The 15,418-nt window shown below is 38.4% G+C and overlaps 1 protein-coding gene across 2 annotated transcripts in view; it reads right to left on the reverse strand.

Moving 5' to 3' along the window:
* Window positions 1-15,418, reverse strand: part of ITGA1 (integrin subunit alpha 1) — a 152,307-nt gene that overhangs the window by 81,163 nt on the left and 55,726 nt on the right. For both annotated transcript variants that reach the window (XM_003782781.3, XM_023519067.1), the window contains exon 2: window positions 10,182-10,302. In XM_003782781.3, the coding sequence (XP_003782829.1) occupies window positions 10,182-10,302 (121 nt within the window). The remainder of the gene's footprint in view (window positions 1-10,181; window positions 10,303-15,418) is intronic.

Consider the following 15,418-nt stretch of genomic DNA (forward strand, 5'->3'; position numbering starts at 1 on the left):
TCATTATATACCGTAGACCTCTGCACTGGGGATTGTGCTAGATTAAAACTTTATTAATGGCTTTAGAAAAGAGACAGGAAGCATAAGAATACTCACTAAGTACATCAATATGCATATTTGTGTATTCAGATATATCTCCATATACTGTGGCAATAAACACAAATAAACTGAAGTTCAATAAGAGCCTATATAAATAACTTTACCCAACTACATACTGTTATTTATATCAGGACAGGATGTGGGAAACCTCACTTAATGGGACTTCATGTAAAAAAGGCATGAGGGATTTAGTAGATAGCACCTAATCATGGACCAACGGCACATGTTAGTGCCAAAAATGCTAATGTGACCTTAGGCTGCATTGCTGGAAATAGATGCCCCAGTCAAGGAAAGTGAGAGCCCCTCTCTGCTCTCCACTGGTCAGGCCATGTCTGCAATCTCCAAATGAAGAGGGGCACAAGCACAATGGAATGCATTTTGGATACCATAAATCAGATGTCTAAGGGTCTGGTAGTTTGGTCAGAAGAAAGATGGCCAAAGGAAAGCTGGGAGTATTTAGCATGGAAAAAGAACATCTGAGGCGGGGTGAGAAGTTGGAGTGAGGTTCATATAGGTTGGGCATTCATTTTTAGAATATGAAATATTTGAAAGTCATATTGGAAAAGGATAAGATTTATTTTGTGTAGAATTTCTGGTAAGCTAGTATTGAAACAAATTTTATAATAATTATAAATATCAAGTAGTTGAACAGACTTCCTAAAACATAGGTATAATATAATGCCTTTGGAGCTATTACTGAAGTCCATAAAGAACTATAAACATTTTCTAACCCTTTAATACATAACTCTTAGTTCTGGGAATCCATCCTTTAAAAGTGAAATAAGGGAGAAAAAGCTTACTAGATAAAGATAATGTTCATAGTGTTATATACATTAAAAAATAGGGTGAACAGAAAGTGGGTAATTATTGCAGGGTCATTCTATGGAATATTGTAAAGTCATAAAAACAATAGTTTGTAAGCTTGCATGGTAGAAGGAAAAAATATTTATGTCCTAATTCAAAGTGAAAACCCACCTAATTTGGTGAAAACTTCTGATCTAATTTAAAGTGGAAAAATGATGCAACCTGAGCAAAAGAGAGAGCTCATTTCTACTAAAAAAAAAAAAAGGCTCAGTGCCTGTAGCTCAGTGAGTAGGGCGCTGGCCTCAAGCACCAAATCTGGTGGGTTTGAGCCTGACCCAGGGCTGAACAACAATGACAACTACAACCAAAGGATAGCAGGGTGTTGTGGCAGGCACCTGTAGTCCCAGCTGCCCAGAGGCTGAGGCCAGAGAACCGCTTAAACCCAAGAGTTTGAGGTTGCTGTGAGCTGTGATAGCATTGGCACTCTACCAAGGGTGACATAGTGAGACTGTGTCTCAAAAAAAAAAAAAAAAAAAAGGAAAAAAGAAATTAGCTGGGTGTTGTATTGAAGTAGGTGTGAGCCAGGCTGATACCATGGCACTCTAGCCTGGGCAACAACAGAGTAAGACTCTGTCTCAAAAAGAAAAGTGAAAGATACCAAATTACTGTACTATTTCCATTACAATAGCAATGATAATGAGAGCTAGCATTCATTGAATTTAAACCACGTGCCAGACGTTATTCTAAGTGTTTTTCATATACGAAGTAATTTAACCCTTTTCATGAAATGTAGCATAAAATTTGGTGCCAGACCTCAGACTTCATGAATTCAAATCATGGCTTCACCATTTACTTAGTCAATGGTTTAGAATAATCCAATTGCCTTGCCTTAGTTTCTTCATCTATAAAATGGAGATGTAAGAATGTATATCTCACAGGATGTCACCTGATATGTACAGTGTGGGTGTGCTCAGCACGACCCCTGAGTGAACGGCTCAACTACAACTTGAACTTTACCTTAGAGCTGAAAACAGCAGAACCTACACATTTATTCCCTCATATTAATTTGAAAATAAAAGAAACAAGAAAATAAGAAAATTAATTGTTTTAATGTACAAAAATGTGTGTAAAATGCTTAGAACAGTATTTGGCTCATAGTAAGTGCTATTTAAATGTTAGTTTTTTTATCATTGTTATATCTTTTTTTCAGACGATTGTACAAGTAACATCTATGGAAAACATACTAAAAAGGAATACATCAAAAAATATAACAAATTATATTAAGGAAATAATGATCATTTTTCCTCAATAATTTCAAAAATTTTTATAATGTGACTGAGTACATTAGTTTTATAGTTAAAAATAGTTTTGAGAAAAGAAGTGAGCCCATTATTAATGAAAGCATTTAACATAAGGCTAGATACATGAATAAATGTTATGGAGAACACTCTACAAGCTGGGCATTTATACCAAATCCTAAGGATATAATAATAATATAAAAAACATAAAACACAGTTTTTTAGGTTGCTTAAAACTTAGAGGTAAAAACAAAACCAGAAATGTATTATTGCAACACTGCGTAGGTCTGAGCTTGGTGCAACTTCAGCAAAGTTTCAGAAACAGGAAAAGAACAGCACTCCTCTGATAAGCGCAGGTAGCTCAGTGTGGCTGAAGCAGAAGTCGAGGCTGGAGGGTTTAAATCACGATGTTCTCAGAGTCCACCTTGAGAACTGTGGATTTATGGAAGGGCAAGAAGAGAACCACTGAAGCTTTCACGGAGGGGTGCAGTGCGACATGGTTGCGTCTTTGATTTATAAAGCTTATTCGCTTGAAGCGTCACGAATATGTTGGAGCAGCGCAAAATTAGAGTCAGGGATAAGGTAAGAGTTCCTGAAGTAATCCAGATGAGATTTGAATCACGAAGTAGAAGAAACAAAAGAAACGACTCTATACATATTTAGGATATAAGGTATCTTCGTTGGAGCTCCCCTAAAAGAATATCCAAAATAAAAACTTGGGACGGGTAGCTTTTGGCAGGCAGTTCCAAGTATGTACAAGAGCAACATTGGGGAAAACGACAGAGGGAAGGAAGAGAGGCCAGTGGAGTTCCCGTGGATACTGGGTGACTGATGCAGGCTAATGAGCTCAGTCCTTCTGGGAACATTTTGGGAACTATATGGCTATAGACAACCATGTTATGAGCACGGCTGAGGCCCTAACATTAAATAGTACCGCCTAGAAAGCGTACAGAGTAAGAAGAAAGCTGAATGCTGGAGTCTGGGGAAAAATAACACTTAAAATTTTAATGAGCAAAGGAAGAAAACTAAGAAAGAATGACCAGAATGCCAGAGGAAATCAGGGCAAAAAGGGAAATAATTTAGAGAATCAGAGCTGAGAATGGTAGCCGTGAGTAGGCTTCGTTTCAAGTGACTTGGCTAAAAATGAGGGCGATGGGGCCATATTGATGAACGTGTCATTGCCTTTTTCCCCAAGGCAATGACAAATCATAAACAGTTTGAGTTGAGTTTAAATTTGTAATGGAGGCAACCTGCACGTGGTTAAATAATGGTAAAAAAAGAACAAGTAAGAGGAGAAAAGCCAATGTCGCAGGAGAGGGGGTAGAATTCCTGAGCAGGTAGACAGATGGCTCCATAAGGACGGCTTTGTCTTAGACATGGAGAAGGCCCCCCATTCTCTAGGCTGGGCTCTGGATGGCCCAGTATGGGGAGGTTTGCAAGTATAGATGGGTAGAACTGTGTATGCTTCTGTGACATGGCTTTGAACCTCACTGTTTCAGGAGGTGGATTCTATTTTTCCACCCATTGAATCCAGGATTTATCTAGTATTATCTATGAAAAGGCAGTCCTCAACAGCATGCTGATAGTAAAGCTATTGTGAATTACAAAGCAGAAGGAAAAGGAGATTGTGGATAGCCCAGGAAAAAGCATGGAGACAGGAGAATGAACACTGAGAGTGGAAGATGCCAAGGAAGTGTGGAAGTGGGGGTGGCCAGAACACAGGGCTAAGGTTCCACCTGACCTTACAGTGGAAGGTTGAGATTGGAAAGCAGTTGACGTCGAAGGAAAAGGTCTGGAGTTTATGTTTGATTCTCGAGCACAATAGAAAGCACTCCCAGTAGGGTGATAATTAGAAACTGACCTGGTACAGCAATCCCATGATTATTATATATTCCGGGACAATGAAAGACTGAGGTGTGAAAGCTTGGAAAATGGTAGAACACAGTAGCCCAGGATTGAGACGGGGAGTTGGGGAGTTGGCACCAATGGTAAATTGTAGATTAGCAGACCATAGGATTGCTAATTTTGTGTATTTTCCTAGGCTCTGACTGTTCTAACAACAAGCATACAACTCTCAACAAGAAGCTTGAAAGTACATATATGTTACCAGGTTAGTCCTGAGTAAGTCTCACTCATCTTAAGCTGCATAAAAATAACAACCTCCTAGAAAAGTATCAGTGATGAAATCTCAGGAATCTCCAGCATTCTCAATTCCATCATCTTGCTCAGATTTTTTTCACAGCACTGATCATATCCTGGCATATGCTAAAACCTGTTCATTAAGTCTATCATTTATTTTATGTTCTCTACTCCCCAGTAGAATACAAGCTCCACCATAGCAGGGATTGTTTTTCTCCTTTGTTCACTCACATGTCTTTAGTGCTTATAACCCCCAGGCACAAAATAGATATGCAGTAAATGTTTACTGAATGAATTAATTAATGATTGTACCAAATACTCTAAGAATGTGAAGAAGGCAAAGTTGGGGATTTCAGATTTATGTGACCTGCTAAGAGGTCTGAATTGTAAAATCTTTTTTCCATTTTAGAGGCTGGATATTTTGCTTAAGCAGATGCCATACATGACTTTGGGTGACACAGCAGGCATTTCCCCAGGTCAAGGTTCTAGATTTTTGTTGTGAGAGGAGGGAAATGGCTGAGAAGTCGGAAGACTGGTGTTCCACATCGCAGCCCTGTCACGTGCTTGCTATATTAAACCTCTGGCCATTCAGTTTGCAAGTCTCAGTTTCCTGTCTAAAAATAAAGATGATAATAATGATATCCACCCAGACCACAGGGTCAATGTGAAGACTCAAGGCACATTGTTTCCAAAACTATGGGTATTACTATTCTAAACTATATTGCAAGTTGGTTTGAACCTATTACATTTTATTTCTATTGATTTTGCTTTTTATATATGGAATTTTCCAATGATTTATGTGCAGATTAAGAGGATTAAAGAATGTTTTGGGTGTCCTTAATGATCTCTAGACAAACACCTGATGGACTCAAGGACCACTGAAGTGAGAGAAGCATCTTTTCTCCAGAAAAAAACAGTAATTACAATAAAATTTAGTAAACAGAAATTTCTGCTCTTCACAGCAGTCATTCTTGTTATTATACCCATTATTATATTTATTTGAAGCATAGTTGGTATCCGATGTCTCTACTTCATATTTATGCTTTTTTCTCTTATAAAAGAAAGATTCCCAGAGAAAAGTGTCTTATATGCACATTATTTCATTAACACCTTTTTTCATTTAACTCGTTCTTAATATCTAATACATAGGCCAAATTGAAGTCAATCTCAGAGTACCAAGCACCCCCTGCCAGCCAATTTAACTTTAAAAAAATGAAGTAAGCATTTGGTCACCTCAGAGAGTGAAATGTACACAGTGACCCCATTGGCTGTAGTGCTCTTGGTCAGGAAAGGTAAAGGGGTGAGAACGAGGTGAGCCAAAGAAATAACAAGTGTGGCAAAGAAAAAAATTGAACTTCAAAAGGCAATGTAAAATAAACACATGAAAATCTATAACAGAAACTGAAAGTTATAGAACCTTTACAATGTCTTTCCCCTCCAGGCTTGAATAGGTTTTATTTAAAACACATACATAATAGAAATAGGGCATCATCCTATGAGCCCACTGGAAGCCCCACCTGGCATAAGGCAGGATCCTGTAGGGAAGAGGCGTGAGGTCAACATATTTTGAGACCCTACATTGTCTTGAGGGTTGCTTAGGGAGGGATCTGTACTCTGAAAATCTGCTTTGAGAAAGAAGACCCACTGAAGTCACTGAAGGCCCCAAGAGGAAGTAAAAAGATGGTCACACGTGCTGGAAGGATTGAAGCAAAGGCAGAAAAAAGAAGGCAAAGCCCCAAACCAGCATCTCCTATTTTCCCATTTGGCCAAGAACTGGCCATGCTGATGAGCACCGCTACGTCTGGAAATCTGGAAGTTTTGCGCAATGCTGAGCATGTTTAAATTTCTTCTCTTCAAAGCAAAATTATTAAGCCAATTAGGTTCCTTCTACGTTCTTCTGAACTGCATTGCAATTACTTGGATGCTGCGGCTCATGCCAGCCATAATGAACAACGGCTGATTTTAATCAGAGGCACAATGCGTTCTGCTACTGAGAAAGCATGTGCCTTCTGAGCCAAAGATGTAAAATTAATTATACTTTACAGTAAACTTCTGAAAGGTAAAGGGGACATAAGGCTGCCTTTGCTTTTAACTCTAAATTGCTGTGAAAGAATTAAAGCGATGTTTTTCAAATACATAGACTGCACGTGTAATGGGCCAACAAGTGCTCCTTCTTGAGGCAAGAGGTATGTAAGATGTGTAGGGAGATTTCTTTTTTAATTTTTAAAATCTGAGGTGGATGAACTTACAAAACAGAAGCCGTAAATATGATTTATGAAGGTGCTCACCCCTGGAGATAATTAAATAACAAAACCCGTGTTCCCTAAAATATGAATTATTTCTCAGTGGCTATCTCAAAAGTCGGTCTGCATTCTATCTGGTTTTATAAACACTTACAGAATACCCAAACATATTCTGTAATTTATTTTGCATTAGCAGTGTCTGGATCTCTTTAGAACAATAGGCTGCTACCATACCATCTTTAAAGGTTTGAAAATTTACGTATTTGTTGTTGTTTGCTTACTTTTAAATTAAGTTGGCCTTATCTTTTTGGTTGCTCTGATTTTTCACAAATTTTCCATACAATGATGGTAAATATGGAAAGTCAAAATGGAATCAAGGTGTCTGAAATCATCTACATGCAAATACTCAGAAACTCTATAGACATATTAACATACATATGTAAAGTCTGGAACAGAATTAATCAACATTTGCTTTTTAATGTAGTTCTAATAAAGAAAAAGACACAAAGGCTGGGATGGAGAGACTTAAGATCTATTTTCAGCTCTGGCCATAAGCAGGTGTATTTCCCTAGGAGAGTAAATTTTAACTTTATTTTTATATGGCTGTTTTTTCATTGATGGTCACAGAGTGTTCAGTTAGAATGCCATTTAGCAACAAATAATCATTGAGTGTGCATTATATGGACGGCTCCGTGCCAGATGGGGGGGACGGTGCCCAGGGCTGCAAGTGGACACTCAAAGTGCTCTTTCCTCTGTAGGCATTTTCCCCAAATTAGCGTCTCCCTCTCATCTGTCTTCCAGTTTGAGGTTTCCAAATACCTAGATATTACCTGCTACTCGAGCTGTTTAAAAACAGACTCATCTTTTTCCTTCCCAGTTTTTCCTTTCTCTGTAAATGACTACCCATTTCCCAATGAGCCAGTTCAGAAATTTTAGAATCTAGCTGACCTCTCCTACACCTTCATCTGCCATATCCAAACTTCCACTAAAACTTAATGATTCATCTGAATTCACTCTGGGTATACCTTTCCTTTATTCCACCTGTCTCTAATCAAGCCTGGGCCTCATCCCTTAAGTACTAGATGAAAATTCTTGCTTGCCTATATATTTCCTAATTCCAGTCACTCCTTTATCCAATCCAATCTATACGTAATTCCCAAACTAACTTTTACAGAACAACCACCTCCAAGGGCTTCTCAATGTCAATGCTTCTCAATGCTCCTTTGTTTTGCTCTTACCGGCCTTCCATTATTCTTCCTTCTTCAACCATCCCATATCAGACCCATTTATTCATCAACACATTCCCTTTTTCTCAAGTATACATACGCCTTTCCTCATGTGGCTTTCCAGCATGGAGTGACATATTTTTCCCCTTAGTAAAGGTCAAATCCTTCAAGATTCATCTCAAGAACCTAAGTCATCTCATCCTGCTTCAAACTCCCATTAATTTATAGTCTATTTCACATTTCTTGGCACTGCTTTTTATTCCTAATTATTTCATATATGTCCTTTGTTAGATTAAAGCTTTTGTATTTGTTTCATAACAGTTATTGCTTGATACATATGCTATGGCTAAAGAAAAAAGTTTAACCTACCTATAAACATTTGTAGTAACAACTAAGCTAGATTTCATGGGTTGAAGCAAGATATACAAAGTGTGGTCTCTGATCTCAAAGAGGTTAAAGTCTTATTATGAAGATTATTTTACAAATGTACATAGAATTCTGAATGGTCTGCCCAAAGTTCTATTTGGTACAGATTCATTCATTGCAGCCCTGTTCTTACTGTCCAAGCTCCACCTCTTGACTCTTGCTTAATGGTGACCTGACTATCTTTCTTTTTCTCATCTGTATCTTCACCTTTTATAAAGACAACTTGGGAAGGATATTCATCATGACATTGAGACCTATTCAGAATAGGCCTGATTTCCCATTCCTGTGCCTTCTGGTTCTTTGAAAGAGAGGATTGGAGAAATACGAAAGTGGAAATGTCACAACAGAACAGACTCGTATTATGAGAAACAAAGACTAAAGAGAATAAAGGGGTGAACTGATGCTCCTAGGAAGAAATATGAACCCTCTTTACACTAAAGTCCATTCAGATAATTATGGGCTGCTGATACCAGATTGTTCTAAAAGCAGAGACAGGAGTAGATGAGAGAGGAAACTTACAGGTTTTCCTCATATCAGAAAGTGAAATTTCATAAAATATTTTATTATTTGACCATCCTTTAAAAAGACACTTCATTCTGAAGATGGTTTGTCTGCAAGTGTGAGATTTAGTGTATTTCTCTTTAACACTTACGGGACTACTAATAATAAGTAAAAATTAACTTTTGTATGTGTTTAAAATAAAAAGTTAAGTTTTTAAAGAAAAACACATAGTGTATTTTGATTTATTATAGCTTATGCACAAAAAGAAGCCTGACCAATTGGTCCACACCATTATTCTTCCAGAGATAGAGCTCCCTGAGTGGCAGGTATAATTCCTAAAAGAATAAAATTATTGTCTAAAGGGAGGACTTTACCCATTTAACCTTAAAAGCTGAGGGGTGGAGTGGATGGACAGTACAGGAGATAAGGACAGAGGATTTAAAAACTCATAATCCATTATTAGATTTCTTATCTGAAATATTTTTAAGGAGAGGAAAAGAGTGAATTACCTGCATACGTTCTAGTTTACACCTAGCACACAATATTTGTACTTAGAAAATGTGAGAACTCAAATCATTACTTTTGATAATCTTAGAGAATTATTATCAAATTAGCCAAATCAAAAGGATAAAATGAAATATGGGGAAGTCACTTCTTTACTTGTAAAATAATTCAAAGGCCTGATAAATCTCTGTTATTCAAGTAAACATAAATCTCTTTTTGTTTTTTATTATTATATTTATTAGGAAAATAGACTCATTTTCCTTAAGCTATTAAATTGAAGTAAAGTTTAACTACCTCTTGTTCTTTCTTCTATAACATACAATTAAAAAATCCCATTTCCTAAAAATTATGTTACAATATAATGCAAAATCGTTCTAATACTCAGTTTGTATAATTTTCAACTAGTTAAATATGATTTAAAAATCATAACTACAATGACCTTAACCAATCTTAAAGGGTTAAAGAGTATATAAAAGAAATTCAACGAGGTTCATCATGAACACTAGACCACACTCAGTAGAGAAGGAAAGCCCAAAATATAAGCCCCAAATAATGGAAGTGATATTAACCCTTTCAAGGAACCATCTCATTGGCCTCCAAATTCTTCCTGCTAAGTTTCAGCCTTGTATATTTCAGCTACTCTAAAATGAGGACAATTAAAGAACTCATACCAAAATAATATAATTACCAAATAATGACTATTTTGGAAAGAACCTTCTCTGAGGTCAATCCAGGCTTCAGCAGAAATCACTCACCACTTCTAACATTGCCAATTTTTTTCTACTTTAAGTCTGTTTCCATTTCCAAATGATTAGACTGCATTTTCAACCACAAATGATTCATTCTGTTGTAGTTTCATTCACAGAAAAAACTGTAGTCAAATGGTATTTCCCACTACCGTGTACAATAACTAAACAACAGAACAAAACCCAGTGGCTCACCATTTTCCCTCTTCATTTTCATATTGTTGAACAGTATATCCAAACATGTCCTCCACTGGGCCGCTGAATGTCATCGAATTTTTCACGTCAACGTTGAATGATACGCAGAAGCTCAGCACAACTTTAGGAGGGAAAACAAAGCAAAGGCCAGTTACACAAAGTTAACTAAGATTCCACCATGTTTTGAATTATGAAAGGAATTCTTAAGTTAATTATTGAAAGCTGTGGTATTATATAAAGAAAAGCAATGAAGCTCAAAGAATGAGAACGTCAAAGAGGGTCTCCAGTATTAACTGTATTAACACAGTGGCTTTAAAGAACACAAGTGCTAACATTCAAACACAACTCCACAGTAATTTAGTATTTGTATCTTTCCCAGAACTAAAGATTTCAGAATGTGCAGCAAAGAGCTGGCGGAAACTCATGCTAATACATGACTAATAGGGTAGCAGACAGTTTTCCAGTAGTGAGCCCCACAGCAAACTGTGGCCACCAGTGAACTATAAACAGCCTCATTTTCTCATTTCAACTACAGAGGATGTGGATATCATCATTTAAAGCCCCATGAGAAGACATTTTTTCTTTGCTGTTTCCAAAGGGAAAAGCAAGCTGATCATCTCCACCCAGAGATGGCTTTGTACACTGGCCTGAGATTTACTGTGCTTCCCTTTCTAAGCATTGGGTGGATGCTTATGCCTATACACTGAGGGCTCCTTACGATGTCATTTTGGCGACAATCTCAAAGGTTCCTGTCGAGATTAAATCAGATAATGCCTGGCACATACTGCATGTTCAGTGAGAGTTAATTGTTTCAATTTCTTTGTAAGCCCAGGTTTTGGAAACTTTCAGTAAATGAAATTGTCTCCAACAGAAATTCTGGAATTATTCCCTCAAATGGATGGTAAGAGATTCCTTCCCTGGTATTGGTTTTTGAAGTTGACTTGTGAAGTTCCAAAATGTTTTCCTCCTAGATGTAACTCAATTCTTCCCAGAGAACACTGCATTATAAAATCCCAGAGCATCGTCTGGTAGATCCAGAGGAGGTTAAACTCAGCCTCCTTTGTATAGGCCACAATATGGCCACATGGACCCTAGTCTTATAGATTCTAAGTGGGTTAAATCTCCAATCTCTTAATCCTTACTCCTCTACACTTTCCAATATAGTCTCAATCCAGACTACTCAAATTCAAATCTTTACAGGTTGGCAGCAATATTAAGTCTTCATTGGATGCACAGTATTGCAATTTAAATTAAGAAACATTTATTCTACAAGGAAACAAGCAATGAATATACTTGTGTATGTATGTGTATAAATTCTTTCTCCATCTCCCCTACCTAGAAGTAATCTCTTCAACTCCTAAAACCTTCTTTTTTATTTTTTAAGACAAATCTCATAGAGGTAATTACTAAACACTATCTATAGGGTAGTTATCTGTGTGAGATATTTTTCCCCTTGGTTGCAAAATGCTTAAAATCAGAGACTTGCTTATTCACCTCTCGTATCCCTTATCAAATTGTAGCACAGCTCCTTATACACATCTGACCAATAAGACATTTGTATAGGGAGAGAATACGCTGAAGGAGGATGTAGTCAGTGATCAACTGGGAACTATTTCATCTTAGTTAGGGAAGAATTTATGGAGATAGACATTTTTAAGGGGAAGAGATTTGGCAGTGAGAAGACAATGTGTGCCCAGGATTTTAGAGGGTCTCTGCAAGGAATAAGATGCAGACGGGACAAATAAGGTTGCAAGATTATGAAGAGATTTGCTTGGCTGGTGTGAAGGCGCAAAAAAGAATGGATGGATAGCACAGGTCCTTTTATGTACATTTCCTGCTCATTCTTCAAGGGTGATGGAGAACAGCTGGTTACCATCTTCCGCATAATCATCTTTCATGTATTTGAAGACAGTTTTAAACACTGCTTATTCTTTACTGAAAACTAAATATAGTCATGCATAACAATGTTTTGGTCTACGATGGGCTGCATATTCAACAGTGGGGTCCCCTAAGATTATAATATTGGCTTGGCACCTGTAGCACAGTGCCAAGTAACGGCACCAGCCACATGCACCGAGGCTGGTGGGTTTGAGCCCGGCCTGGGGCTAGCTAGACAAGAATGACAACTGCAACAACAACAAAAAAATAACCGAGCATTGTGGTGGGTGCCTGGAGTCCCAGATACTTGGGAGGTTGAGTCAAGAGACTCACTTAAACCCAGTAGTTTGAGGTTTCTATGAGCGGTGACACCACAGCACTCTACTGAGGGTGACATGGTGAGACTGTCTCAAAAAAAAAGATTATAATATCATATTTTCATTGTACTTTTCTCACTGCCTACAGTATCCAGTACACTAATATCTTGTACAGGTTTATAGCCTACACCGTATAGCTTGGGTGTGTAGTAGGCTATGCCATCTAGGTTTGTGTAAATATACTCCACGGTGTTCATGCAATGATAAAATCACCCAACAAGACACATCTTAGAACTTATCACCATTGTTAATTGACACATGCATTTGTTAGGTAAAGTCCATCTTATAATTGTGTCCTGCCCCCAGAAGGTGTGTCCACACCATAACCCCCCACCCCCTCCCTCCTTCCCTCTTACTCATTTAGTTTTTGAACTGTTTCATCACTCTTTTTGATATAAGAAATGCCCGAAGAGTACTTCTATAGCACAGAATCTCATCTTTGGCACTATTAACATTTTGGATCAGAAACGTCTTTGTTATGAGGGCTATCCCTTGCTCTGGAGGGGATTTCACAGTATCCCTGGCCCCTACCCATAAGAAGCCAGTAGCACACCATGAATTGTCAAATTCCCATGGGGTCAGAATTTCCTACAATTGAAAACCCATGTTCAACATCTAAAGACCAGGCTGGGGGGAAGCTGAGGTGGGTGGATTACTTGAGCTCAGGAGTTGAAGACCAGCCTGCACAAGAGTGAGACTCCCGTTTCTACTAAAAATAGAAAAAATAGCTTGGCATTGTGGTGGACACCTGTAGTCCCAGCTACTTGGAGGTGAGGCAAGGGGATCACTTGAACCCAGGAGTTTGAGGTTGCTGTGAGTTAAGACAACAGGGCACTCTACCAAGGGCAACAGAGTGAGACTCTATCTCAAAAAAAAAAGAAAAATCTGAAGACCAAAGCAATATCACTGATTATTCTGTTGAAAAAGGTGACTGAAAACCAAATATGGGCCAACCAGCATCATCTATATCACCTGTGAGTGTGTGCGGAATGGTGAATCCCAGACCTTGCTCAGGTTTCCTGAATCAGTACCCACAGCTCAACAAGATCCCCAGATGAGTCATATTCAACTAAGGTTTGAGAAGCACAGGTTTATAACATGGTACCTTCTTTTTCATAATGTCAATGCAGGTAATGGAATTTACCTACATTAAAAGTACTCACCATGCTTTAGACCAGTGGTTCTCAACCTTCCTAATGCCGTGTCCCTTTAATACAGTTCCTGTGGGTTGCGCCCCACAGGTTGAGAACTGCTGCTTTAGACAAAAGTAGAAAGGGATTCTTTTTAATCAAGGTCAATTTCACCCCTTGAGAGATCTTTTTCCATCATGTCATCATCTTTAATATACTTGCTCCCCAAAGCCATTCACAGTACCCCTTAACAGAAGACCAAGAACTTTGGGTTTCCTTTGGGGGCCTGTTTATTTACTCTCCATGTTGTGTGGAATGTCCGGGGGTGTGTGCTGCATTTTTTTTTCATTTCCTGTCCTTAGAATTCAACAGGCACTTTGCCTGAAGTGATTGTAAATCAACCTCTTTCATGTTTTCTGAGGCACCAAGGAGACTGAAGCACAGGAGATGACATAAAAAAACAGAGTTTACATCTTGTTCTTTTGATTTAAAGGAGTGCGTAAACAATAAAAGCAGCTTCACATAACTTTTTGTTCTGCGTTCATTTTGTTATGCCAATTTGTCTCGGAATTTTATGTACCCGAAGTAAAGCAAAATAAGTGTATATAGTCACAACCCAGAAGCAAACACTGAGATGATTTAAGGAGCAATATAGGGAAAATAATAAAAAATGACAGGACATAAACATACACAATAGTCAGATGTCAAAAGTAAATTCTGATTTCACATGTACTAGCAACAAAAAGGTTTTCCCCCCTTACTAATAAGAACTATATTGTGTGCTTACTACGTGTTACTCTTATTTAATTTGTCGGCAGCTCTACAATTAAACATCATTATTATCACCTTTCTGAAGGGGAGGAGGAGGAAGCTTGGGACGTACTCTCCATTTTTCACATTGATTTCAATGTTTGTATCTTAGCCCTAAAGCAGCTAGTGAAAGGTGATGTGGGAGGGGGCTAGAAGAGAGACCACTTCTGTGTAATTCCATCTCCTGAGAGGAAAACTGGGGGAGGAGGATTTCTGCACTGGCAGAGGGCCGGTGGGATTTTGGGAATCAGAGAAGGAGAGAAGTCACAGCTACGGGCTCCAGATCCAGCTCTGGGAGGAACTTTGGCTAGAACACGTATGTTTAGGTAGAAAAGAAATGAAAAGGGTGTTCCCTTTCAAATATGGTTATATGTATTGTATACCCAAAGGTTATCCACCGAAGAGGAAGATGGGATTGTTGATATTGAAGGGTGTCTCTCAGAACAGAAATCACTGTGTGCAATTTCTATGCCCTAGAGTGGAACCTGATGTGCAAGACAACTAAATGAGAGAAAGAGAGGGGGAAGGAAGTTCTGCAGTGTTTTCTGCTCCCCAGCCTTTTCGCACTCATAGTGGCATTGCACTATCCAGTAACCTGTGGAGGTTAGGCAGGGCAGGAGGCATTCCCGTCTTTTTGTGTCTTAGGAAACTGAAGCTGGGAGAATTTAAGTGATTTGTCCAAGGGTCGGCTGCTATGGATGGCAGAGACAGGACTTAAACACTGGTCTTTGTGATCAATCATAAGTTTTTCTGTAACTAGAGTGCTATTGAGTTGGCTCAATAAATAAAAATAAAGATAATAACTCAGTTCCAAACAGTACTCCTGGCTCATGATACTCTTAATCATCTTGGGAGATGTGAGAGTGGGAGTGGCAGGAAAAGCTGAATGGAAGCAGCAGAGTCAGGCATCTTCAGAGAGCTTTGACTGTGGCTGAAGGAAGGCCACCGCCTCTGCACATCTTTTACTTCCAACAAGGGTCACTGTACTGTGCTTCTTAATGAAGGAAGTTGTCTTTTTTTTTTTTTTTTAAGCATATGCACA

The sequence above is a fragment of the Otolemur garnettii genome, unplaced genomic scaffold, assembly GCF_000181295.1.
Source record: "Otolemur garnettii isolate 467f Iridium unplaced genomic scaffold, OtoGar3 scaffold00005, whole genome shotgun sequence".
NCBI classification, from domain to species: domain Eukaryota; kingdom Metazoa; phylum Chordata; class Mammalia; order Primates; family Galagidae; genus Otolemur; species Otolemur garnettii.